The sequence below is a fragment of the Tympanuchus pallidicinctus genome, unplaced genomic scaffold (assembly GCF_026119805.1).
Source record: "Tympanuchus pallidicinctus isolate F22 unplaced genomic scaffold, pur_lepc_1.0 scaffold10, whole genome shotgun sequence".
In the NCBI taxonomy this organism is placed as follows: Eukaryota; Metazoa; Chordata; class Aves; order Galliformes; family Phasianidae; genus Tympanuchus; species Tympanuchus pallidicinctus.
In genome coordinates this window covers 6,153,814-6,181,058 of record NW_026294619.1, presented here as the reverse complement: position 1 = coordinate 6,181,058, position 27,245 = coordinate 6,153,814, and the positions used below count along the sequence as shown (strand labels likewise).

Below are 27,245 nucleotides of genomic sequence, written 5' to 3'. Positions count from 1 at the left end.
GTGTATGGGTGGTGGGTTTTGCTTTTCAATAGAAGCTATTCCTTTAAGTATAAGCTATTACCTACAGCTGTAACCATTTGGGTTCCTGTCCCATAAAAGTCCCTTTGTTAAAGTGTGTGCCAGAGTCCTTTGCTGAATCAGCTGCTAAATTATACTGCAGATGCGATTATTATTTCTTGAACTCCAGATAATGTAAGCAGAATAATGATACAGGTTTAGTGAAGAAATGAATAGGAACTTTGTCCTTACATGCAAACTTCCTTGTTGATAAGGAGATTTTATTTTAATTCCAATCCTCCCACCCCCCCGGATGTAAGTTACTTAGCTTCTTATTCTAAAGAAGTGCCTGCCTGTCCAAATTCCCCCTTTTTTTTTTTTTTTTTTTTTTTTTCCTCCAAGACAGCTTTTGTAATCTGTGATCTGAAATTCACTTTCAGAAAAAAGTGAAAGTGAATTTCAGATCTTTTGGCTTGACTTACGTTCAGTATGAAGCTGGTCTACTACTTGCAATATTTTCTGGGAGGCTACAATTTGCTGTTTGGCCCACATGTAAACTGAGGCAGCATTGTTTAAGTTTCTGTCCTTTCCTCAGGAGCTAATTCCATATCCATCACTGAAATATCTTAACCTGTTTTGTCTGTGCTGTATGGTACTGCAATTTACCCTAGTCTAGAGACCTGTGTGTTCAGAGAGGTGGTCTAGTGCTACTTATTGCTTTAATCGAGCTTCCTCTGCCTATTACGTGAAAAATATGACAGTGGGCCGCAAGTGCTAATCTTGTTTCTTCTTCAGTGTATTTATATAGCACATTGGAGTGATAATGAAGAGCTTATATGAAATTTGAGTGTTGTATGGGAATGCATTCTGAATTAACAAGTTAGAAATGTGTTTCTGTTAATTGTTTTACATGTTAATTGTTTTACAGTGTACTTAAGTGATAGCAATTTTTCTGTAGTATGGGGGAAAAAAACCCACAAACAAATGTTTGCCTTCTTGGGAGCGAAGTAGGGTTTACATGAGGATATAAAAAGAGATTTATAAAAGGATGGGGAGAAAAAAGTGGTTGTCTTGGTCTGGAGCATATCATTTATGCATCATAAATCTGATACAGGATACAATACATGTTTTGTTGATTGTGTGTGTGATATAATGATGATTATCTGAAATGAGGAGGAATTTAGAAGAAAAGGAAGGTAACAAGTTAAGTCTTTTCTGAAGTTAGCAGGCAACATTATGGCTTAATTCAAATTCTTCCATACATGCAAAAAATAAAATAAAATACAAACACACACACACAAAGGAACCAAAAATGTTCTGCAAGCAATGATAAAAATAATCAATTATTTACTGGTTTTGTAATGTTAAAATATTTCACCAAGGCAAGTTGCAGTCAAAAGTAATGTGAGTTATTTTGAAAATGGAAATACATAAAGATGCATTTATACAAGTGCAAGACTAGATATTTTACATAACTGTATTTCAATTAGAAGATATACAGTAAGTGCACACTTGATAACACTAAGCAGGCAAAACTTAACGTTAGTTTCATATACTGTTGTAAAGTTCATGCACAGATCTCTCCCACAGGAAAAGGGCCGTTCCAAATAATTCTTGCTGGGATGAAAAACAGGATGGGTTGCTGGTAAGGGTGTCAGCATGGATGAGGGTCAGTTATAGACATTACTTACTGTAATTTGTGATTGCCGTGGGAGAGGAGTGGCTGTTGGTGTGATAGTAATACTGCTGGTGATTTTATTGGTGGGCTTACTGGGTATTCCATTAGCTAGTGCTGGAGTTCTGTTATCTTGCACTGGGGTACAGGGGCTGATGGTCTTGGTACCGGTGAGAGCTTGGACGTAAGGACTTCCTAAGTGGATGTGGATTTTGTTATCCTCAGTAGTTATTACGCTTGATCCCGTGCTGTTAGATCTCTGAAACTGCCATGATGACTGCCTGTCTGGGGACACTCTGAAAACGGCGTGCTTGGCTCCCATTTCCAAAGGCTCTGAGGAGAGCATTTGTTCCTGAGAACTTGAGCCTGGTAAAGCCAACGGGGACATTGTTCTTTCAGGCGTTAAGGAACCGCATGAGTCAGGAGTCTGAGATCTTGCAAAAGCAGCCATAGTAATGGGAGAAATGGCTTGCTCTGGGCTCATGTAGCCTTCTGATGCTTTTGACTTTACAGGCGCAAAGGAGGCATTTTGAATAATAGTTATTCTTTGCTTGGGAGTGCCGCAGTTAGGTATAACTGCTGTGCTCGTATAGGAGTGAGGACTTTCTGCAGTAGGACTTGTTATTTCGAGCGTTGCTGTGTTCTGCCCATGGTCTGGAGTTACTTTTATGTGCAGAGGTTGGCCAGGTGTATGGCTTAGCACTAAGTCTCCAGCCTGTGCACAGTTTCCATTTTGCTTTGTATGAATCTTTCCATTCTGGTGGTGGTTTTCTTTGGATTTCATCCAAGGGATCCATAATTTCTTATGCATGGCATTCCCGATGGATGAGTTGCTTTTGAAAGCCACTGATTGTTCCTCCTCATTGCTGTCCTTGTCTTCATAATCACTGTCTTCATACAACTGCCCATTTATGACTGCTCTCTCTAAAGGCATGAGGGTTTTGTAATCGGGTGGTTCGTTGTCAGCTGGATCTGTCTGGACTTCTTTAGAAAAAACCTGCAAGTCAGATATCCGCCTTCCATTAGCACCAGGTCTGAGGCTCTTACTGAATCGTCTGTACCTCTCTAATTCTTTTGTGAGGCTTTCCATTTCTCTTGCTAACTCCCTGTTCTTGTTTTCTTGTTGGGTGAGTTTCTTCTGTAAGACTGTATGATCACCTCGGAGGTGACAGATTAGGTCTTCTGTTGCCATGTATTCATGAATTTTCTCTTTCAGTGCATCTACTTCTCTGGAAAGGTGACTTGATTTAGCTTCTTCTTCTTTGAGCTTCTTAAAAAGACGCTGCTCTTGATTGGACTCTGCCTTTTCTGATAGTTTATACCTAGCTACTTCCATTTTCACAGCCTCCAGTTCCTCTGACAGGAGCTTGGCTTTGTCCCGTTCATTGACATATCTTCGTTCTAAAGACTCAAATTCATCTTCAGTTTTCATAAGATCGTCTTCTATGGCCTTCATTTCTTTCAGCTTCTGCTTAAGCCCCTCAACTTCTTGAGAAAGCTCTTTGATTTTGTTGTTCTCCTGCTGCAAGGAAGTGCTGGATTTAGTAGTCTCTTTAAGCTTATTTTTAAGAAATTCTTTTTCAACAGCTTCCAGTGACTGAAGTCTTTTTCTTAGAATGTTTACTTTGGAAGCAAGATCATTTCCTTTCTCCTCTTCTGCTTTGAGTTTGTTTTTCAGCTCATCTCTTTCTTTTGTGACACTGGACACTTTTTCCTCTGCATCAGATTTTGATTTCAGTGCCTTTTTACTTTCCTCAATTAGTTTTTCTGTAATGGACATCACTTTATTTTTTTCCACCTGGAGCTGAGAAGTTGCAGCTTCCAGTTTTTCTTCTGTTTGCTTTATTTTTTCACTCATAGCTTTTCTTTCATCCACAAGCATCACTGTTAGAGTCTTCAGCTTTGTTAAATCTTCTTTGAGTGTGGACTCGGTTTTTTCTAACTTGCTTTCAATTGCTTCAAGCTCTCCAACCCTAGCTTTTAAGCCTTCCAGCTCAAGGGACAACTGCTTTGTAACCATTTTTTCTCTTTCTAGGTTGCATTTCAGGGAGTAACATTCCTGTTTGCTTTTGTTGAAAGCATCCTCTAGTTTCTCCAGCTCCATAATTCTTTTGTTGAGTTTGTCAACTTCCCCTTTAAGGTTCTTGCTCTGTGATGCTTCTTTTTCTAACTTTTTATTAAGTTCTCTGCACTGATCTTCCATTTTTATGAGCTCTTCATCTTTTCCTTCCATCTCCAGCAGTCGTTTCCTTAATTCCTCCACTTCAGACATAAGAGTGGAGTTCCCATATTCTCCCTTATTTATCTTATCCCTTAGGTCTTGCAGTTCATCTTCTGCTTTTCTTAAAGATTTATTGGTCTCTTCCAGCTCATCAATTTGTCTGCTGAGTGCATTCAGTTTTAACCGGAGCTGACGATTCTGGCTGTCTTCATTGGTTAGTTTGGCCATCATTGCTTCTTGATCTTGGGAAACCTTACTGTTTTGGACTTGAAGTTCAGCCTCCAGCCTGCTGGCTTTCTGTTCTTGCTCTTGAGCTTTTGCTTCAGCAAAAGCGAGTTTCTCATGTGCTTGGTCTGCAGAAGTGGTTAACTCTTGAATTTTTTGACTTTGTTGGTTCAACTGCTCAGTGAGTCTTTGTTGTTCATCCACAACCATTAAAGCAAAGGATTTCAGTTTAGTCAATTCTTCTTTCAGTTTAGCTATTTTCTTGTTGTTTTCCTTCTCTTTTTTTTCTTGATATGCTGTTTCTTGTTCAAGAAGCTTTTTCAGTCTAGGGAGAGGAAATAATATAATATTTTGAAGCCATTTCAATGGGCATTTAAAAACACACTTGAAACATTATGTCATCTGCCAGATGTGCATGAACATTCATTTGTAACTAGAAGCAGAGCTCTCCTTGTAGTGTCATAAGGAAGACCCTAGTCTTAGCATTTCTACTCAGAATTCTTTTATAGTGGACACTTCAATAATTATCATTTACACTTAAAAACTTCTTTAGTTGTGCATCTTTAATTACATTTTTAGCTTTTGACAGGAATCAGCACAATGCAGCTGTTTGTTCTGCTCTGAAACAATGCTGATTTTGCTGTCTGCTGAGACTAGGTGTGTACATGCAGGTTATTTTGAAAATGCAATAATCACAGTGGTTGAGAAATTAAATCAGTGCAGCCCTCAAGGGCAGGTATACTTTACAGCTTTATAAACCTCCTAATACCTTTAAGCGACTTGTAAACCATCCTGACCTTTTATGATGTTTATCGTTAAACCTTTAATGTTGAAGTGTTAAAGTACGTGAAGGAAATGTACCCACACTGGGCTATTAGATGCACTGACTAATGCCACTTTCTGAACAGTGCATCAAAGCAAAAAACCAAACACTGTCTCTGAGTCTGTCCTCTGTGGAAATACAGACCCTATTACATTATATCACCAAAAATCTTCTGTCAAGAGATAAACGGGAATGTAGGTTGTGAACATAAGAAGGCCAAATTTTCTTGCTCCCTGCTGGATTCGGATTTGGTCTTATATTAAAAATTTGAAGATGCAGTGAAGTGCATCTCTACTTTCTATGACTCTTGAAATTTTTCACAATGGTTCTCCCAAATCATTGCATACAAATTTGTATTAATGCTGTCTTAACCAAGATGCAACAGACTTAAATTGTTCAAGGCCTGCGATTAGGTTGCACATTTGTTCATTTAAAATTCCGAGAAACCTCCAAAAATCTCAGATAATAATTAGGTTCTTTTGTAGATTTTTTTTCTTTGTCAGGGAGGAACTTGTGCAGTGCATATGAGACAAGATCAGGTTTGGCAGAACCTCCTTTCAATTAGATTTTTCCCATCGCTAATCTATACATTAAGTATGTTCTGATATTCAATAAAGTACTTAACAGCCTAGATTGAACTAATGAAGCTTTAGAATTTTATCATGCTTCACTGCTGTTCATATATATGATATATATTGAATTGCATGGAGTGGCAAGGAGGAGAAGGAAGTGCCTTTCAAGAGTGTTCTTCCACAGCTTAAGCACTTATTAGCTGAAACCCCTTGCTTTTTTTCTTTTTTCTTTTTATTTTTTTTTCCCTCTTTCTGAAGTATGATAAGGACTCTCCAGAGTAAGTACTGATGCATAAGGTTCCTGTTCTGCATTTGTGCCTGGTCAGTGTTGTGATGTCCAAGCAGGAAGTCTTTACACTTTTCCACTGACAAGCTTCTGTTGCAGCTAGCCTTTTAGTTCAGGAAGAACTTAGATAATGGCATCCTTAGCACAGCTCTTTATTAGCTGTTGACTGACTGGAGGTGTGTATTTCTGGGCCTGCCTCAGCAACATCCTCTTTGGTAGCATGGTAGCTTTTGTGCATGTGAAGAGGAAGCCCCTGCCATTCTGCAGCTGTCCATCAGACTTGTGTGGTTTAATCACAGAATCATGGAATTGCTCAGGTTGGAAAAGACCTTCAAGATCATCAAGTCCAACCACAACATAGCCGTACTACCCTAACTCTACCAATCCGCCACTAAATCATGTCCCTGAGCACCACCACACGTGTTTTTAAACACATCCTGGGATGGTAACTCAACCACCTCCCTGGGGAGCCTATTCCAGTGCTTATCAATCCTTTCTGTAAAGAAGTGTTTCCTGATGTCCAACCTAAACTTTCTCTGGTGCGACTTGAGGCCATTTCCCCTCGTCATGTCACCAGTGAGAAGAGACCAGCCCTGCTCTTGCTGAAATCACCTTTCAGGTATTGAAAGAGAGCAATAAGGTCTTCCCTCAGCATCCTTTTCCCCAGACTGAACAGCCCCAGTTCCTTCAGTTGCTCCTCATATGACATGCTCTCCAAGCCCTTCACAAGCCTTGTTGCCCTTCTTTGGACCTGCTCCAGGATGAGGATACTCAATAGAAATCTATGACTATCAAATTTCATAACACCCTTACCACCGCCCCTACAGTCTTTATTTTAGTGCAGCAGTTTCACTACATTCAGTGTAATGAAATACAGTGTAGTGAAAAATTGGTGGAATGCGAAAAAACAGTAAACTGAGTTGATTTCAAAGTTGTCAAGCAGCCCCAAATTCTTTACAACAGTAGATTAGTGTAATAGGGAAAACTGACATGAAAAGGTGTAAGGGGAGAGGGAGCGGTTTGTGAAGTGAGCTCAGAAGAATGTTGCTGGCTGACAGAACAAGAGGTCTACGCCATCTTCAAAGGCGGCTTTTTACTGTGTTGTCAGTGCATAAACTTGGGTCATCTTTTTAATGTTAGCGAGTCTGATTTCCTCTTAGAAAAAAAATCACCCTCCCCTCCCCACCCTTGTCTCTGAATGCTTTAGTAGTGAAGTTCAATCGATGATTTACTGTTGCCATAGATATGAAAACCATAACAGAAGCACAACTAACGATTTCATTTGGAATAGACTCATTTTTTTTGTGTATGCGTGAAGTTAGGACAGATTAATATGAATAAAATAGATTTGAGCTATTAGCATGTGTTTTATTTTAGCTCACTTTGTTGTAATTCATTTTCGTAAGGCAAACTTAGCTAACATGATTAATACCTAAATTAATTGAGATTTTACTCAACACTTCTTTATTAACTAGTTGATATCTCTCTGGCCAAACAAAACTGTAATGCTACAGTGACTGATGCCCCTTAAATAGCTTTAGAAGGAAGACTCTTGGGCTAAATAATAACCTAACAATTCTGATTTTCATAGGAATGCTGTGCAATATTTTATGGTGCAACTAAGAGAATTGTTCATAAATAAATCGGTAGAGTCAGTTGGCAGATCTTTGAGTGAATAATCCCACAAGTCCTTCCAGTGAGCATTACGTACATGTACAGTTTGTATTATTTTCCCATTTTCCTTTTTTGTCATGTAACTTCATTTCCCAAGCTTTGATTCAGCAGTATGCTTGAGGTTCCAGCCCGAAGTGAGTGCTTATCTGAGAGAGTCTAACCCAAACTGTGATCAGTAACCATGTATTCCCATGGTTATTCAAACAGAAGTGCTTAAACTATTGGTAACTCAACTGGATTGTTGTATAAGCTGATAAGAATTTTCAAGAGATTTTGTTTCCTTGGTCATTTCAAAACACTCCAGGGTATGTGGAAATGTTTCTTTGATTGAAAACATGAAGTGCAATTTTAAAATTCAAGCAGACATATAAAGAAAATACTTCTAACCCTTAAATCTATAACATGACTTCAGTGAAGTCAAATTATGGAGCATAGTTAGAAGCTGTTAAATGATTTTAATGTTTTTCTAAATAGAAGAAAAGGGGTGTAATATTATTACTTTAATATATGTAATCAAATATGTTTTTGCACTTGCTTTTGGTGACTGTGGGACTGCAAAATAGAAACTGAATACTTGGTGGACTTTCTGCACTGCCGATGTTAAGTCTGGCTTCCCTTGTCTTCTCTTATAAAGTCTGGCCACATAAGTAGCAGAAAAGTAAAAGTAAAGATGTGACTTTGGGCCTGCTGTGTTTTTAGCCATACCACAAGGTTGAAAGCTACCAGGTCTATTTGAAGGACCCAAGTACATTGGATTTGAAGGAGCTATTTCACCAAAAGCTCTAGCGTGCGAAGGTCAGAAAAAGGTGGCTTGAAAAAGAAAAAAAGTAGAAATAAAATGAATGGATGCCCCCTATCCCATAAAATATTTTTAGCATTTTCATTTCCAGTTGAATTTTGTGATCAAGTAATTTTGTTTTAGACAAAGGCAGGTATCTCATTTAGACAAAGCATTCATAGATAATTCCAAGGAGTTGACTTCTATAGGACTACGAGAACCCTTTCTGAATCCAGGCCAGCAAAAACAGGCATTGGAAACTGCTTTTATGAACATGAATGGTAGGTAGTTAAACAGAGTCAGGGCAGTGCCTTATTACTCTTTCTATGCGGCTTCTGTTATAAATTATTGTTTTATTGTCTTACTGTCCTACCTGTTTGCAATACCAGTCTTTTTAGCTTAAAGAAATACATTGTCTTTGTAAGCTCTCTGTTCATTGTAATTGCTTTTCTCAGTATTCATCCTATAGCTTCTTGTCCTTGATATCATGGATTTAATTGCATTGTCTTGTGCTGTATGGCATTACACTTAGCAGCACAACTTTTTAGCTTGCCTAGAATTAATCATTACTCTTAGGATTATAATAATAATTTTTAAATGCTTTTTTAAAATTTTTTTAAGCAGTCACAGGGTGAATTCTGTAAGGATGCTAGTGCAGCAGGTGTTGGCTTTTAAAGCTGGACTTCTGTCATCTCTTTCGCCAAACTACAGAGGAGATCTTAGCATATCTGTGCTGAGTATCAAGATTTTTATTTGATTCAGCAGAAATGGCAGAGATTTTGAATGTCATTGGTGCTTTTTTGGTAAGTTTTCAATACACCTATTTTTATTGAGCTCATGTGTTATTTCTTCGCTTAAATGCGTGGCTTACCAGAGGTTCTGCAGGTTATAACATGAAGGAAACTTGCTTCTAAGGTTTTTGGGCATGTACTTGAATTTCCCCCTGTACAATGCAAATAAAAATGCTAAGCTGAAAGCTTTTAAATGTAGATGAAGTCATGCCTCTTCGTCTGAGGCATTCTTCCCAGTTAGCAATAAGCCACGGTCTGGCTTTTAATAAGAGAAGAAATGTGCTTCATCATTTCTGGTAAATCATACAAGTCGGTGTAATTTTTGACACCAATACAGTTAAGCATTTATTTTCGGCAGAAAGCCAGGCCGTCTGTGCCTTCCGCAGTTTGTGGCAATAAAATCTGGGTTTGCTGAACTGGGTTTCTGGCCTTGGGGTGGCTGCACATTTCTTTTCTTTGCCTGCAGTCCTACTTTCGGATGCGTAGCTTTTATGAAGACATATGTTTGGGCTACTTTTATAGCTCTCTTTATTATCTTTATTGATGCTTCTTTTTTTCCCCCCTGTCATAAAGAAAGTCAAAAGCCTTTGAAATTACAGCGGCAACAGCATACCATAGCTGTTGTGTAATCTGTTGCCTTTATCTGAATCAGTCAGCACTTCCCAACAGAATGCTAGCACTTACGTTAATATTTTTTTTCCAGTATGTTATTTATGTATAGATATTTTAAATCATTAGTTTATACTAGGATGCAAATCTCCACAAAGGGTGTCTCAGCAGCAGGAGACTGTCTGTAAGGCAGATTTCCTGATAAGGAAATTTATTCTATTAAATGAGGACTCTTAATGAGGGGAGTGTGAGTTCTGCTTATTACTCCACAGACTACCGCAGAGAGGTAGTCATTGTTTTATCTGATGCTTAAAATGCTGACTTGCTTCAAAAGGCTTAATACAAGTCATATATGGTGAATGGTGTTGCCAGTTCTGGGTTAACCTGGGCAAAATTTTAAATGGATAACCAGAAATATTTAGCTGTGATGCTGAGTAAATGTGAATGGGATTATTTGGTCTTTGAAAACCAAATTAATCTGTAAGAATAACACTGATTGTGGCCATGATTTCACAACTATTGTGCTGCTGAAAAATCATCCTGTGGGATAGAGATACAGATATTAGGACTGTGGTTGGAGTCATTGTAGTCCAGCACTAAAATTCAGTTTCATTTTATCATAAATTTTATGTTGAACCTCAGTTTAAGAAACGTCTATCTTGAATTATGTCCTTTCCATGTCTGGAAGTTTGTGTAAATCATCTATGAGAAGATCAGTCTTTCATAAATAAATCTCTTGGCAATAACTGCTCATATTTGCAAGTTATGAGTTCTTAATTCTGGCCTTTGATTTCTAGACTTGTAATGCTAGCCCTGAGATTTGCAACACCTGAGACTTACAGGAAGGAGCAGGATTCTTAGACAGGAGTGAAGATGTTGCTATCTTATTCACTTGCAGACAGCTTTATTTTTTTTTCTTGACTGCATATCCTGAAAAACATAATTGTAATGAGTTCTGTCTGACCACAGTAGTGATAATCTTTACTTGGGGTTAGCCTTAATAAGTCTCACAGAGTTCAGCTACTGGAAAGCATGGCACGATGAGCTGTGGTCTGTGTTGTGGTGCGTTACATGTTGGAGATGTATGTCTCTTCCTTCCTTCCTTCCCTCTTTCTATTAACAGCTATTTCAGTTTACTTAATTATTCTTTGAAGTTAGTATCTATTTCTCTTGGCATTTCAGTGGCATGCAAGTGTTAATCCTCTTCTGTTCAGAATTTAAATGGATGAATAACTTCACAGGCTCACAGGAATACGACTTGGGTTTTGCTGGTTAATAGTTTGGGATTTTATCATATCACCGTAGTGCATTCTCTCGTTCCCCCCAGCAAACTGCCTGTAAAGTCAGAAATAAAACAAGTAATTTCAGAATTTGGAACTCTTCAAATTTGCGTCAGCCAGGAAATTATAGTTTTGCAGATGGAAAGCTTTCTGAAGGAAATGGAAAGATGAACCACAAGAGATGTGGTATAGGGGTCAAAGCAACAAGACTGAGGCAAATCTTCTCAGTTACTAATCCAGGTCCTGCTTTTTTTCTTTTCATCTTAAACAAGTAAAATTTTGTGCCTGAGCTTCAGATTTATTAAAACGGAAAAGCAGTGTTGACTTACTATAACAGATCATTTTGAGAATTAATTCAAAGAGGCTTTAATGATACTGTTACTAGACAAAATAAGGCAACTAATGCTTTGTGTAATTTGTGAATTTTAAATGACAGTGTCACTATGACTTCACTATGATTTTGAATAAATTAAATCAGTAGGAAAGATCATGTGTCTTTATGAGCCTGAGCTGTGTATTTAATGTTTAATTATTTCATCATTACTGCTAGAGCGTTATTGCTCGACCGCATGATGTTGAACTGTTCTTAGAATCACCAGTGTTATGAAGCACTTGGTACCACAGGGGTAAACAGGATAGTGCTTTCCCACCATTTTTACTCATTTTTATTCCCCATGGGCAGATGTAAGCGTTTGCATTCTCTGTATGGAGTATCTGTACCGTTACCACTGCGGACTTCTACCTAGTATTACACTGCATGTAATACACTGTATGCTGTGTTTCCTGTTCATACAAGTGCCAACAGTTTGAGGGTTGGCTTTTTGTCTTAGGTATCTAATCTCCATCATTTAAGTAACTGATGGGTTTGCAGAAATTTTGAATCCCTAAATGTCAGTCATTTTATAAAGGTGTGTAACATTTAAACCTTCCTTTTACACTTTTTGGTTAAATAAATGTGTTACTACTAGATTAAGACAACAGTCTGAAATTTGTTATCTCTAAACAATTTCAATAGGTAATTCCTGCCTATAATTTGATTTGATTTCCTCCCCCCTCTCCCCTAGGTATATGATATTATAGTGCGTAGATTCAAGGTGGACCTCCACTTTACCAGTGCTCTTCTGGAGGCAGTTGGGTAAATAGATGCTTTCCTGCTACCTGATTCACCTGGAGCTGTACTGCTGTCCTGACCAGAAATGAGCACTATTGTGCAAGTATCCAATTCATACAAACTTTTTTTCTACTTTAATTAGTTAATATTTTTGGTATGACAGAAGATGGAATTTAGCCAACAAAAACACATCATGTTTCTCAGAGGAGACTGGTTAGTCATAAATGTCATTTTCCCATAACATTTACAGGAATTGGATGTTCTCTAAAACAATTTTAACACACGTTTAATATAGAAGTAAATGTCTGGGGCCACATTTTCATCTAAGGGCAATATAGGCATTGTGCCTCTCTGTTATGCTGGCATGGCCTTATTTGTATGTTATTGGCTAGCAACAATGATAAAATTTAGAATTTTCCATGCTCCCATGCATGCTTCTGATGAACTGAGAGGCTGAACTTTCTGCTGCCACCAATGCTGGGTAGGCTGCTCAGTCATACAGTGGCCACTTGCTCTAAGGTGGAAGTTGGCTGCAAGCTGGGATGCATTCTTCATGTACTCAGTGAACATGACAAGAATGTATGTGCTTAAATTGTAATTATTACATTTAGATTAAATATTGTAAGATAAATGTTAATGGTACTTAACTCTAGAATGGGATTTTCTGAGAAGACATTGAGTTCTCCATCATTTTGAGGAACAGGAGATACATAAAAACAATCAGACAAACATTCCTCAGGCGTGACGTCAGTGTCATCACTCCTGTGTGGGAGGACAAAACTATGTGGCTTCTTGAAGTTCTGCTCGTATCCATAAAGTCTTTATTATATACATACATCCTGGGACAAAAATAAACCCTTTTTGGTGTGCTTTGCTTCTGATGTAGCTCTGTGTATAATAAACTCTGGGGGCTTGAAGGCTGGGCTGGGGTAGCACCCCATTCTATGTTTTCGGGGCAGAAAACATGAACCTCAGTTTTTACTGAAAATTTAGACTGAGATGATTAAGTTTTCTGTGATGCAGAGTTGCACGAAGCAGTGCTGTTAAGGCTTTCCAAAAAAAGCAAGGGATTTTAATATAATCAGGTGTGTTGATATGGATGCAGTTCTTTCCAGTAGCTAAGACTGGAAGCAATAAGAACAGTAATAACACTTATATAAAACAGAGATTTCCCTTTGAAGCTAAACATCTTTTTCTTAGTGGCCTGTTAATATGAAGGTATCTGTTTTCTCTAAAATGGACTTTTCCAGCACTTCACCTTGGAGGACATAAGTAAAAAGGAGACTGTAGGAATGCATTACAGTGCAGTCCACTGGCTAAAGATAGCTTAGAAAAAGTGATGAAGGATGCTGTTAGTTTCCAAATCTGTAGTATGGTTCCTTCCAAAATTGTATTAAAACTATCCTGGTATATTACAGATTGCTTCTCAGCAAAGTTCCATGTATTGAAGCTGCAATTCTGTGGACATTGCTGCCTGGGAAATAACTCAATTCTTTGCCATCTGTCCTAATCCTCCAAAATGTTTTGCTCTATGTCTCCTACATCTGAATGTGTTGAGACTTGAAGTGTGAGATGCTTGGCTGTTGTGTTTTCTCTTGTTTCAGTAGGACACTGGTCCACCTTGGCCTGGGAATAGTCAGTGAATCATTTAAAGGTGCAAAGGCAAGAAGTTTAAAGCATTTAAATCCTTAGCATAGATGCTCTTCTTGGGGATTTACATTAACATTCTCCAAACTGATCCTCTTCAAAAGGATCTTGCACTGTTTTAGAATGTAGGATGGAAAGCTACAGTTGAGAGCTATTGATGATAGTTTGAGAATTTTCTTTTACTTCTGATGTTTTAGTAAAGAGGAAAGTCTGTGAATTTCTATTTCCCTTGCCCCTTCAAATAAAGACTTTTGGACTCCAGGTATTCCCTGATCTTCAAACAACTGTTAGTTCAGTCAAGCAATCTCTACCTCATGATTGTACCCCAGACTGATTTATAATTGAGCATCGTTATGTGACTGAAGGGCATTTGGCTACGTGCCCTATTTGATCTCTTTTCTTGCCTCTTGGCTGATGATCTGTGATGGTTAGGTTACATTTTCCTATTTTCAAATGTCACTATAAATGAAGGACCTGTAGCATGCTTTCATGTACAGTATGTTTCTGATGTAATACATTTTAGCTTTTATCATTAATTTAAAAAGTTATTTCAAATGCTGAAAATAAAAAAGACACCATTATCTCTAGACAGAACTTGCTAGTTGTTTGGTTTAACTAGAAATATGCAAGGGTCACATACAGGTTATAAAAAGTTACCTTGTCAAATTCTGATATTTTTCCTCTCAGTTAATCCTGATTGAAACAGGAGAATCTAGCCATTTACAAAGATTCTCAAGCAGAGAATGGGAACAAGGCAAGGATAAGCAGACACTTTCCTAAAGGCTCCTTTCTATGTTGTGCTGCATTTTGCTTCTCCTTTATAGAGGTTAGCAAAATCTTTAAGCTTTAAGGTTACTGTCAGCTTTTCTCTGCTATTTTACCAAAAGGGAATAAAGGTGCCACCTCTTAGCAGAAGCCTAAACACTGTTATCCTTGCTTCTTGCACTACATGCAATCTATTTTATCTAACAGGAATGTCCTATCTAGAATTTGTACTTGAGAACTTTGCTTCAGAGGGTTTATATCCCCTATCCTGTTAACCCATATGCATCCAAATGTGTATAATGATTTATATAATAGACTTGGTTTTCAAAACACATGTTTTAGGAGAAATTTTAAGTCTGCCAAAGTTCATGGTGGCCTTCTCACTGAAGGGAATTCCATATTTAATTTAGGATTGATGTGGGCTGCTAGTCAAAAGATTTTCTCTTTACATATAAAAGTATATGGTGCTATTTGCAAGTTAAGAAAATGTTTTAGCTTTGAGCATTAGCAAATTGCGTTTTTTCCCATGTTCCTATACACTAATAGCTGTTGATGAGTTAGTTCTCAGAGAGCCACATCCAAGTGAATATGAGCAGTGCTGGATTTCAGACACATAGGTCAGGGGCTAGCTGCTCTGAATGTGGTGCTGTGGTACCCCCAAGTTCAGGAGGCCAAACTTTAAGGTACAAATTAAGCTCATTTAATTCACTTTCTTCTTCTCTAGGAAGGGATGTGAAAGTGGAATGACTGAAGTTGAAGTACTGCATAACTGAGAGGAGCATTTTAAAGTTTAAAAACTAAAACAACTGTGGCATTTATTAAGCTGCTTCTGAGAGATCTCTAAACCTTCTAACCTATTGTTTCTTCTGACTTCAGTGTAATTGTCGTGTTCCTTCCCAGGCCTTTGGAAGCCTGTAAAGGACAATGAAATTTGGTTCATGTATTGTTTTACTTCCCTGAAATGTATGCAAGATTAATCCACCAGCCCACGTTTAAAAAGAAATAATGGTAAGGCTTTTCAAGGTCTCAATGTTGATTGTGTTGGATATTGTATAAACATGAAAACTGAATGTTGTTTGTCCTGTTGAGTGTGAATGCTGTGAATGATACTGGCCAAAACATCTGGCAAGATTAGCAGAAAGGTTTTTTATAAACTAGAAATGGTCTTATTGTGGAACTGTGCAAAGATCAAAGCGCGTCTGATAGCTAGGTATTTTTTTCCTTGTCAGAAGTATTTCAGTTCACTCTTAGCATCTGCATTCTCTGTCACGTTCATCAGAGCTTTGTGTACCCTGCCTGTGGTACTTCTCTAACGGTTTGTGGAAGCCTGAGCCCGGGTGGGCTCTGCAAGTAGGAATTCTGCTTCTTGACCATGGCAGCCACTCTCTGGTGGTCAGCAACAGGTCCCACACACAGCTCAAGGCTGAAGAAAAGTGTGTGTAATGTCATCACAACATGCACGATGAGCTGTAGCAGAAGGGGTGACTTCTGCAACAGAGGGAAAAAAAAAGTGTTTATCAACCTGAATGACTTGTAGTTGTTTTGAAGTGTTGCCTAACAAGGTCAGTTTGAACTCTCACCCTCAAGCTTTCTGTTTTATAATTAAGGGAGGGTTACATGGTGCTGGTGCTGGGTGTTCACTTGTCTTGGATAACCTGGCGCTCACTTACTGCAGGAATGTTCCCCTGCTCTGTCACCTCGGTTCTGTCACTCTGCTTAGCCAGCAATGCTTCGGGTGGGACTGGCTTTGTACTGCCTTTAAACAGGAGGCTACGCTGTGCTACTGAATTCCTCAAATAGCATGTCCTTGAACTCCTGAACGCTTGAGGATGGTGGGCATGCTCCATCGGTCAGGCAGCAAGGTGCTGTTCTGACCTCCCAGAGACAAGATGGTGCCAGAGTTGCAGTCAGAGTGGTTCTTGTCTCACTAGCAGGAAACACAGCAAACCTCAACATCAGTGGAACAGACTGAGAGGTGTTAAGACACAGAATGCCCATTACCTCACATAAGCACAAGCTCAGCCTTGTGCTTATATGTACTCATATGTGCTGATTTAAAGTATTTCAGCAATGTCTCCTACCCTCTTAGGGGGCAGGAGTGAGGGACTGAAACTAACCAAGCCTTCGACCACATTGAGAAAACTCAAGATAAACCTTGTGGATATCCATTTATGAAGAATCTATTTATGAAAAGACAAACCTAAGCAGTGAAAGCTTTTGTTTTTTAATGGTAAGGCATGGTTTCTAATTCGCATCAATTTGATGACAGGCTGGAGGATTAAAGGGAACTATTAATGAGTCAGAATTAAATTTTAATAGGATGGTTTTTAAAGGCGAGTCTTCCTACATTATAACCTGCTTAGTACTCTCTGACTTAGATATTTTCCAGGGTATTTTAATTGCATCTGTAATGAGCTGTGTTCTGGTGATACCACACCCAGGATCTGAGAGAAGCTGTGTGCAGGAGAGCTCCCAAGGAGTGTTGGCTGTGCACTTTCCCATGCCAGCCTACCCTGATAAAGGACTTTTTCTAAAGAAAAGTGCCAGCTTTTAAGAACTGACATAAAATGCAAACTGTCGCTGCGAGTAAAATCAGGCTGTTTGGTTTTCTTTTCTTTTTTTTTTCCCTCCCATGACAATGACAAATGTGATAAATCATTCCAGCATTAGGTAAGTAACACAGGGGTGATGTTATTAAGCCAAATCAAGCAGTGACTTGCTTATACTGGTACTGGTGGGGAAAATAAAATAAGGGCAAGTTAGATACGTTGATCCATGAGATCAATCTCTAAAAATTCCCCTATCAGCATTTATGTGACATCGGTCAGTGGAAGGAAGGGAGTGACAGGGAAGGAACAAAGGGTCAATGCAGTTAGATAGGAGGCTGACCCTCATTTCTGGAGGAGGTGCTTGCTCCTAAAGCACTTTCTCTTTACATTACCTGTTGTAAAAAAAAAAAGTTGAGAGGTACAGAGAAAGTTAACAGAAGAAATCCAGGTGCTGAAGACTGAATTACATGATTATTCTTTCCCTTTACTGTTTTCTTTCCTCTTAGTGTTAAGTGATATCAGCTAACATTTTGTTTATTTAAAACTTGATAGTTTCGAGACGTACTAGGAAATCTATGACAAAACAAAGGCACACAATACTGTGGGGGGTGGGGTGGGAAACAACTATGAAAGATATTAATTGTTATACCCAAGTCTAATTATTTTGGACTTTTACCAGTAGAAATCAGATCAAAATTCGTCTTAGAGGTGTAAGGCAAAGAATGTTTTCCCTTTAGGTGTGTGGAAGACAAACTATGGGAAATGAAGTAGTTTTATTTTTTAACAGATATCATGCTTTGCATTAGACTGGTAGTACTCACAGTACAGATGACACTTAGGATATTATCAAAATAATATAATGGTACACATTGCCTTTATTCTGTTTTGGATTTGGAAGAGCTGAAGTAGTCTCTTAGATATGGATAGGCTTTCTTCTATTTCTAGTTACTACCTTCATAAAACATGTTTATTGCATTTATAGTATTCCTGCAAATGCTTTTTACTTTATCATACTGTAGTCCTTTGAGTTCAGCCTCTCCTTTTCCTTCAGATATATGTGAAGGGCTGCTTATTAATTCTGCTTTTTAACATGTCTTTTCATAATTTAGCTAACATTTCCACATTATAACTTGCCAATGCATTTTTAAAGTATTGACTGAATTTATAATGCATAGGAATCAAAATTTATCAGGGAAGGAGAATTAGGTTGCTAGTCTGCAGCTACAATAGAATAGCAAGCAGAAGGCTTGGTAAGGGTTTAGGATGCTGATCTGGGGTGTTAGTTTTCTAGTATAAACTTCCATTTGTTCTGCTTTATGGGCTTTGTTTCATTCCATATATACTAGACATTGCTCCCGTGATTCTGTAGTCCGGTGGACTGATGGCATCAACAGAAGTGTAAATTTTGCTTGTTACAAGAAAAACTACCTTGGAAACATGACATCTATTTAAATGCCAGGGTTATAATAATATAATATAGAAATACCTGAGTTATGCTTGAAAGGAAGTGTATATCTATAAAGGATTTTAGAGCCATGTAGAAAATGACTACTCAAATACTGTTTGCTACTTGTTTTTAGAGGAAAAATGTCCCGAAAACATTCACAAGGGATTTCAATTCTCAGTCTCCCATGCCTTGTGTGCAGGATAGCACAGTAATGCTTATGGCTGTATAATAGCAGCTTAAACTTTTCTGAACAAGGATTCTGAAGGGTTTAAAACACTGAATGAAACTATTTAGTTTCATTTCAAATGAAAATCTCCACAGCTTTCTGCTGCCTGTACTAGTAGCTACGTAGCTCGATCCTGTACTAGTATTTTGTAGCTACGTAGCTTGATATTAAGGAAAACGAAAACAACAAAACCAGATTTTTCTTCTTTCAAGTAGAGTTTGTCCGACTTTAAAGGTCTCGCGGCAACATTTGGAAGCGCACATGAGCCTCAGGAGAGCATAGCTTGGCAGCCTGAATCAGCAGGTAGCACAGTGGAGCTGACCTGAGAGCAGTTGTTCCTACAAGCGGAGACGTGACAGCTCCTCAGCCCGGGGACAGGAGCGCGTCCCCGCAAATTGCAGCTGACAGCCGCAGGCTTTAGCCGAGCCTACCGGGTGCCCACCCGCTTGTAGCGGCTGCTCTCCTTCGAGATTCGTTTGCTCGGTGACCGGGATTTAAAGTTTCCTTCTCACCGTCTGACAGCTCAGCGCTGCTGTGACTTGACACTTGCACACAAGACACGGAAGAGGGAAGCAGCGTGTAGAAGTTGGGAAGTTTGTCGATCTCCGAGCCGGTCGCAACTGCTCGGTTCAGACGGAGCGCAGCCCCACGGGCGGAATCGTGCCTGTGGCAACTCACGCGTCGCCCCGTGAACTACAGCAGAAGTTGCTCAGAAGTCTGAGCGTACGCTCGCAGATATCCGTGTGCCCCAGCACACCACCTGTGCGGATAAGGGCAGCGCAGAGGGGCAGGAGCCCTACCTGCTGCGTTCCCACGCAGATGCAGTGCAGCCGCGACGTTACCCGGCTACGGAGGAGCTCCCGCATCCCTACCTCCCTCCTTCCTCACCGCTGAGTTAATCCCTCCTGTCGTCTGCTCTGCACCTATGCCAGGTTACAGGGAAATAGGATGCTCTGCCAGCAACCCGGTGAAACCTGGCGGCTTTCACCCTTTTTCCTCAACGCCCTTCCGTAAGCAGGGTCCCCGCAGGCCGTCCCCGCCCGCCCGCTCTTACCTGCCGCTCCCGTAGCCGCTAGGGAAGAGCCGGCTACGCGGGACCGTGCGGGCTGCGCGCCTCCCGCCGCCGCTCCGCCGGCAGCACTGCGGGACGGGCGCCGGGCGGCCCGAGCCTAGGCGGCATGACGTCATGGCCGCGCCATATAAGGCGCCGCGCGGTGAGCGGGCTCGTGGCGGCGCGGCGCTGCGGGGAGCCGTGCCGCCAGCCGTGCCCCCAACCGTGCCCGCCGGGTCGTGGCCCAGGGACCACGGGGGAACGGTCCGGGCTGCGGCAGGTCACTTACAACGCGGGCACTCGAGCTGTTGGCTGATCAGCTGTAACGCTTTGCAGTTAGGCTGGAACTTGAAAAAAGAGGGGGTATGTCATATCCAACCGCATCTCCCTTAGTAACTTGTCCCGAAGGGGTTGTTATTATTATTATTCTTTAATTATTTTTTATTTTTCTCTCACTTGCTTTTTCCCGTGACAGAAAAAGTGATCTTAGCTCAGCTCCTCAGAGGGTGATAGGAACTTCAGCCTGTTCTTTTTTCTCTCCTCCTTCTTTAAAGAGTCGGGGTCTGCAGAGGATAGTATTTTATTTCCTGATGATGTAACTACCAAACAATTCTCCGAGTGATGATGGGAAGGCCAGATGAAATCTTTTTTTTTTTTTCCTCCTTTTCTTTTTTTTTTTTTTTTCCTCCCCTCAGTGTTTTTCCTGCAGAGCCCTTTTCTTCTCACATGTTTGTGTTCCAGCTAACACAATTAAGTGGCCCGACTGGCTATTTTTAGTAAGGTCTTAGAGAAATGAGTCGTTTGTTTTAATATTTAGGAAAAAGGCAGAAGGCCAAAAAGAGGGATTTAGACTGTGGAGCTTAAAGCATATCTCTTGTATTCCCTGTCCTTCAGCATACACCCGGAATAAACATGGAGAACACAAGGAACAAATACCTGAAATAACAGTCAGATCTGTTGTGGAAATTCCACTAAGTTACTGAAATAAACTCTTCTGGTGCTGATGAATAAATTAGGCCGTGCAAAGGGCATTCTGTGCTGTTTAGTGCAGCTCTCTTAAGACTAGATGCCTCCACAATTCACTTTGAACATTTGAATTTTAGTCTTCAGATAAACTTTGCTATGATGCATGTGATCATCATATGACCTACCTGGCCCAATCCCCACCATTCCCACTAACCCCATCCCTCAGTGCCGTGTCTACATGGCTCTAGAACACCTCTAGGGATGGTGATTCCACCACCTTCCTATGCAGTCTGTGCCACTGCCTCGCTACATAATGCAGTTCATTTGTTTGGGGGTGCTGTCCATGTGTTTGAAGACAAATGGTGATTAAAATGTTTATGTTTCATTACAAAGAAAGATATCTCCTTGCTACTTGCACATACTTCTCGTGAACGTAGTCTTAAAAATGCATTTGTTTTTCAGGTGGAATTTTTTAACCAAGCCTTTGCACTGTGCCTGAATAAGCTAGAGCTTATTCAGAAGTGTGTTGCTTGTGTGCATGGAGGATTCTGCTGTCCCCTTGTAAGTCCTTGAGGAAATTCAGGCTGGTGTGATCAAAATCTTCCAGATCTCTTTAAGTGTCATACCTCTGTATTGATCCTTTAAAAATTGACTTTAGGGATAACAATGTATTGTGTGAAAATACCAATGGACAGACCAGGAAAACGTTTATTTTGTATTGTAAGAAGATTTACCAAATCCAAACAAAAAAGAGCCTGTCTTCCAGCTAGAATTGGGCTGTATGGAGGCTTGGCTAAAGTTCTTGGGAACTACTATTTTGTTTGGTTTATTTTTCTTAAAAGTACTGTGCTGATGTGGCATTTGCATTACATAGCAGCTTATCAAGGTGATCTTGTTTGAGAAATGTGAAGTTGGTTTCATAGTCACCTACATACTCTTCTGTGGGGACTCTGCAGTTATCTGGAAGAAGAGAACAGCTGCAGGTGCAGGGACTGTCACAGAGTGAGCTGTGGGGAATTCTGCATCCAACTAAGGTTGCAGGGTGGGAATCAGGTAAGTAGGGGACTACCGTGTGTAATGTATTTGTTAAAGGTAGCTAGGAGTTAAATTTGTATGCATTCTTCTAAATGTGTGTTTACCCATACAGATAGTTAGAGTGAAAAATATTTTTCTTTTTTATTTAATGATTTTTTCTTTCCTTCTCTATTATTTTTTTGTTGTTGTTGTTGTTCACGTGCATCTTCCCCTTTACCTACACATCCCCTATCTCTTTGGTCTTCATTGCATGAAAATTTCCTGCATGTTTGTTCTGCCACACTGAAAGAGTTATTGTAGTGTGGGAACAGCTTAGAAGAAGACTTCCTAAAAGCAGGTAAACAAAAGAGCATCCTTGTGTTCCAGTTCTGTTTTCAAGTTGCTGGGAACACGGGTCAGATAGTGCTGGTGATAAGTTTATTGACAGTCTGGGGGCAGGCTAGAGCAGGGAACAGGGAATGCAAATCCTCCTGTTTGTAAATCTGTGTTTACATCTGGGAACGGCTGAAGTATGAACTTCAAGTTTCTTAATTAATTTTCCTCTGTGATGTAAAAGTGCACATCTGTGACCTTCTGCAAAAGTGCTTTGTCAAAGAGCATCAGATGAGTGTGCAGTGACCTGACTTCCTTCTCTTGCATTGTCACCACTTCATAAAAGACAGAGCACAGCACTATTTCAAGCACTGTTAAGGAGATGCATGATTAAGAATTCCAGCTCTTGGATTCCTGTAACATAAAAAGCTTGTATTAGAGACTGAGAAGCTCTCCTTTTCTGCCTTCTCACAGTGTCTTCCACTATCTCTAGGTGCAGATCTGTCTGTGGTGAAGTTCACAGGAGGGAAAAAATGTCTTTGTCACTTCCCATTGCTCCCTGTGAACCAATTTGGTTTCCTTAGTTACTAGTCAGAGTTGTTCAGAGCTGGTGTATTTGCAGGTACTGTTGACAGCAAAAGAAAGTGGATCTGTAGAGAGTGAAGACAAAATGAAAACCTTATTTGTTGCATTCTCTGACAATGTGGGGCTGCTCCCTGCAGCCTGTTTGCAGTATCTTCTTTCTAGTCTCTGTTCTCTCTCTGCTTACCATTCTGTTTTATTATTTACACCCACACTATCTTAGGATTCAACTTTAAAAAATTGAAGCTGGAAAGATGGCAGGTTAGCAGGCAGGGAAGAGATGGGGCAAGTAAGCTAAATGACTTTGAGCCTCTTATTTAGACTCTATCTTAAAATATCTCATTTCTTCCCATTATTTTCACTGTTAAAACTATTTCTCTTTCTTCCCTTAGCAGCTCATAGCAGCCGTTCCAGTGTCTTTAAACCCATAAGCTATCTATTGCAGCGTTTGACCCCCCTCCTGTAGCCATTTTGTATCTAAGATAAATAAAGGAAATTAGAACTTGGGCCTCGGTTCAACAGAGCACTTAAAGATAGTCCTGTGTATTTTTGTTGAAAAAAGTAAGGACTTCAGCATAAGCCTGATTTTAATGATATATTGAAATTCTTGGCTGGATTGGGCTCTTAGTCACGTTTCCTCCATGTAGATATCGCTGAATCGCTGAGGCTCAGTCTTCAAAGTTCTCTGTGGGATCTAAATCTTTAGGTTACTTTCATATTCCAAAAATAGACATCTACAGAAGTACAAATACCATCAAGGCATTTGTTAGGATTCTACATTACTTAAAACTGTTTGTTTTCTTGGATGGAGTTCTGCTTAAGCTTTGCAAGGGATACTGGAATACTGAAATGCGTACAGTGTTGACAAGTCTAATTCAGTGGCTTGTATAAATGGGATCTGACACTTAATGTATTAATAGCTCATGTGATTTCAAGGATTTTTATCCAGTGTATACTCAGCCTTTTCTCTGAAGTCTTATGGGAGTTTTACCAGTAAGTCAGTGGATGAGGGCTCGCTTTCTGAATGTTTTCCTGGATTAATAACATCTTTTTAAAATTTTCTGTTCAATTTGTTTTTATTGCTTTTCCTAGCGTTGTTGTTGACGATCTCTTAGATTTCATCAGTAAAGACTGTTTTAGTATTTTGTATCCCACTGCATGTATTATTTTCTAAATATTATGGGAAGAAATATGAGTGTCACTGTGGCTAAAAGATGGTCTGAAATGCAGTGACTATTGATAAATTGCATGTGGAAGGCAAGGGGGGAAAGCAAGAGAAAGTTCTAAAGATAACATTCTTAAGATTCATGTGTCCTGACTATGGACTGTGGACGGAAAGAGATTCATATCTTCATTACTGTGTGTTTTTTAATTTTTTTGGCAGCAGGAAGAAATATTTTCCCAAAGTCCCCTATTGTTTGCAGATTCCATTATTCTCCCCACTTTGTCAGATACAAACAAAATTCCTAGCCAAATATTAGGGATAATTTGATCCCTTTTTGTTGGGCTCTGCCATGAGAAGTGTATGACAGCATCTTTTCATGTCGTTACTAATGACTTCTCTCCTAAGAGGAACTGGCAAATGTTCCATGTCTTTTTGTGAGATGGAGTCCTGTTGTATATAGAGCCAAGATAAATTTTAATGAAAAAGGCATTTTTGTGTGGGACAGAGCTTGCCATGAGCAAACATTAACTGAATTTAATATGTATGTCTTCACATATAAATCTTGGCCAAGTAAATTTTCTGCATAATGAATGGAGATAACTTTTCATGGTCTATGAAAACTCTGCACAATAGTGTATTTTACCAAGCAGTTTGAACTCAGAAGTTTTTATTAGTGTTGTTCTGCGTTAATTTTTTTCAATTTTTGTTCTGCAAATATGCTTGTCTGTTCAGGCTGTTTATGGAAGTATGGCAGCCATTTCACTATTAATGCGGTAGCACAAGGAGGTTGTGATCACAGAATCACAGAATGGCCTGCATTTGGAAGGGACCTCAGGATCATGAATCTCCAACCCCCCTGCCACAGGCAGGGTCATCAACCTCCACATTTAATACTAGACCAGGCTACCCAGGGCCCCATCCAGCTTGGCCTCAAACACCTCCAGGGATGGGACATCCACAACCTCTCTGGGCAGCCTGTTCCAGCACCTCACCACTCTCATAGTAAAGAACTTGCCCCTGATATCTAGTCTAAGTCTTCCCTCCTTCAACTTAAAACCGTTTCCCCTTGTTCTGCTGTTATCTATGCTTTCAAACAGTTGATTCCCCTCCTGTTTGTAGGCTCCCTTTAGGTACTGAAAGGCTGCAATGAGGTCACCCTGCAGCCTTCTTTTCTCCAGGCTGAACAAGCCCAGCTCCCTCAGCCTGTCTTTGTAGGGGAGGTGCTCCAGTCCCCTGATCGTCTTTGTGGCTCTCCTCTGGACCCTCTTCAGTAGCTCTCTGTCTTTCTTGTACTGGGGGCTCCAGACCTGGGCACAGTATTCCAGCTGGGGCCTGATTGGAGGGAGCTAAATTATGTATATGGAGACATATTTGAAAGTAGAACGTATTTTCAGTAGAACATCTTCATTTTAGTCATTGGAACCCAGCAAAAAAAAAAAGAAGCGGCACTTCACTCAGTTGCCTACTTTTCTTCCTCCATGTCCTTTTAAATGCAGCCAAAGCAGTAGAACTTCACTGAAGTGGTGACTGACACATTTTAAGCTTCAAATCAGGCTCCACATGAATCCCTGTCTCAGGATTTTTTTTCTGTGTGTTAACCTAAGCTGTGAGTCCAGTCATTATATTAAATGGAGCAAATCTTTCTGAGCTGTTGACCTAACTTGCTGCATAGGCATGACCTAAGCATGGTGTCAGTGATGGTTGCTCTTTTCAGGGCTTTGAGTCAGATGAAACAAATTGTAGATTTTTGATGTAGATCAAATTATCCCTTTGGTTCCTCCATATCACTGAACGTCTCTTCACTAATACTTTTCCCTTTGTATCTGTTGTTTCTTGTTACTGAGTGATGCTGACCCACAGGTGCTTTGGACTGCTAAAAATACATTTTAAAATGTTTTCCTTATTCTCTGAAATTTCACTAGTCATACAGTAGACTTTAGTTATTGGTGATTCAAGGAATCTATACAGAAAAAACACAGAGGCAAGTGTATCCCATACAGCGCGTTTTAGATTGTGGATTCCCAGGGATGTAGCGTACCCTGAAAAACTTTGATCCCTTTGGGATTCAGAATTGCAGAGCTATCTGATAGATTAATGGTTTAAAAATGTGACTTTGTCATGTGGTTCAATTCTGTAGTCTGGAAAAGCATTTAGAGAGTTTCTTGATCTCCTCGCATGTTGTCTCGTGTAGTTCTTTGTATTAGTATTGCCCACAGCAGGTACTGTTCAAGGAGTCTCTTGGGCATGGGGAAATGTATTTAGCAGACTCTGACTCTCCTTAGCTTTAGAGTCTGCAACAAAAATTTCACAGAATCCTTGAGTGAGGAAGGAGAATAAATGCAAAAAGGTATTAATTTGGCTTTTTTTTGTTTGTATGGCAGCCTGCAAGAAAGATGTCAACATTAATACCTATTACCTTAAAGTCAGCAATCTTAAATTTGTGCCTGTATCTTGGGACATTTTTATTGATCTCATGCCTCTGGAAGTTGTGTCAACAGGACGGGCTGTTACTAAGAAGGTCATTCAGGAGATGAAGTAAATGCTTGAATAACCCACAGATTGCTTCATTCTTGAATGCTGTACTAGAGCACAAAGAAATGACTTAAGGCAATTCTATTTTAGCACCTGAAGCAGAGACAAAATATTTTTGTTAGTGTCTACAATTCTGTGCTCTTTTAACAGTCTTCCCTGCAACCTTTCCTGTGCTTTATTGTCTCCTTTACCTTGTGTTGTTTTGGTTGTTCTCTTTGTTTTTGTTGTTGTTGTTGTTGTTGTTGTTGTTGTTGTTGTTGTTTTGGTCTGGTTTGGTTGTTCGGTAGCTTATTTTTAATCTATTTCTGTTCTTTTCCTTTGAATGTTGCTTCCCCTTGATAACTTGGTTGGAAGCATTCTCCCAGGGCATTATTTCTGTTTGCTCTAGCCCTTGAACTCAGAAGCTCACAGTGTAAAGATCAGTATCCGTTAGTTGAATGATAGTTACAATTCAGAAAAGGTTGTGTGTATGTTATGTGTGTGATCATGTGATGTACCATGTAGAACTGATTAAAGGTAGAGATGCATTGAATTCTCTCATATAGTAATGCAGTTTTGTATAAAGGAAGTCTGAAGTGAATCCTTTTGCTACCAAACCCGTTGTACATTCAATAATCATTAAGTAAGCTGACTTCTTAAATGAACACATAATTTCAAGTTGTAATCTTCCTTATCTTTTTAACATAAGTTGTTTTTCCCAGTGAGGGTGATACAGTGGTACAAGCTTTAGAGCTCTCGGGTGATCCTTAAAATACAAAGATTTGAGCATGGTAAATTTAGTATTATTTTTTTTTTCCTTCAAAAATAAAAATATGTGCGTATCTATAGGTAAAAATATATGCATAACTCTAGCCAGTAGCGAGGACAGAAGGAGGAAATCAGTTCTAGTTACTGTAACACAGTGCTTATGATACTGCTTGCAACTT

The 27,245-nt window shown here is 39.6% G+C and overlaps 1 protein-coding gene across 5 annotated transcripts in view; it reads right to left on the bottom strand.

Moving 5' to 3' along the window:
* The window catches only part of FILIP1L (filamin A interacting protein 1 like), a 196,490-nt gene that overhangs the window by 12,759 nt on the left and 156,486 nt on the right, over positions 1–27,245 (bottom strand). For 4 of the 5 annotated variants that reach the window (XM_052664688.1, XM_052664703.1, XM_052664693.1 and 1 more), the window contains one exon: positions 1,689–4,443. In XM_052664688.1, the coding sequence (XP_052520648.1) occupies positions 1,689–4,443 (2,755 nt within the window). Of the gene's footprint in view, positions 1–1,688; positions 4,444–19,730; positions 19,844–27,245 lie in introns of those variants that run through there. The other variant, XM_052664721.1, reaches the window with a different exon arrangement.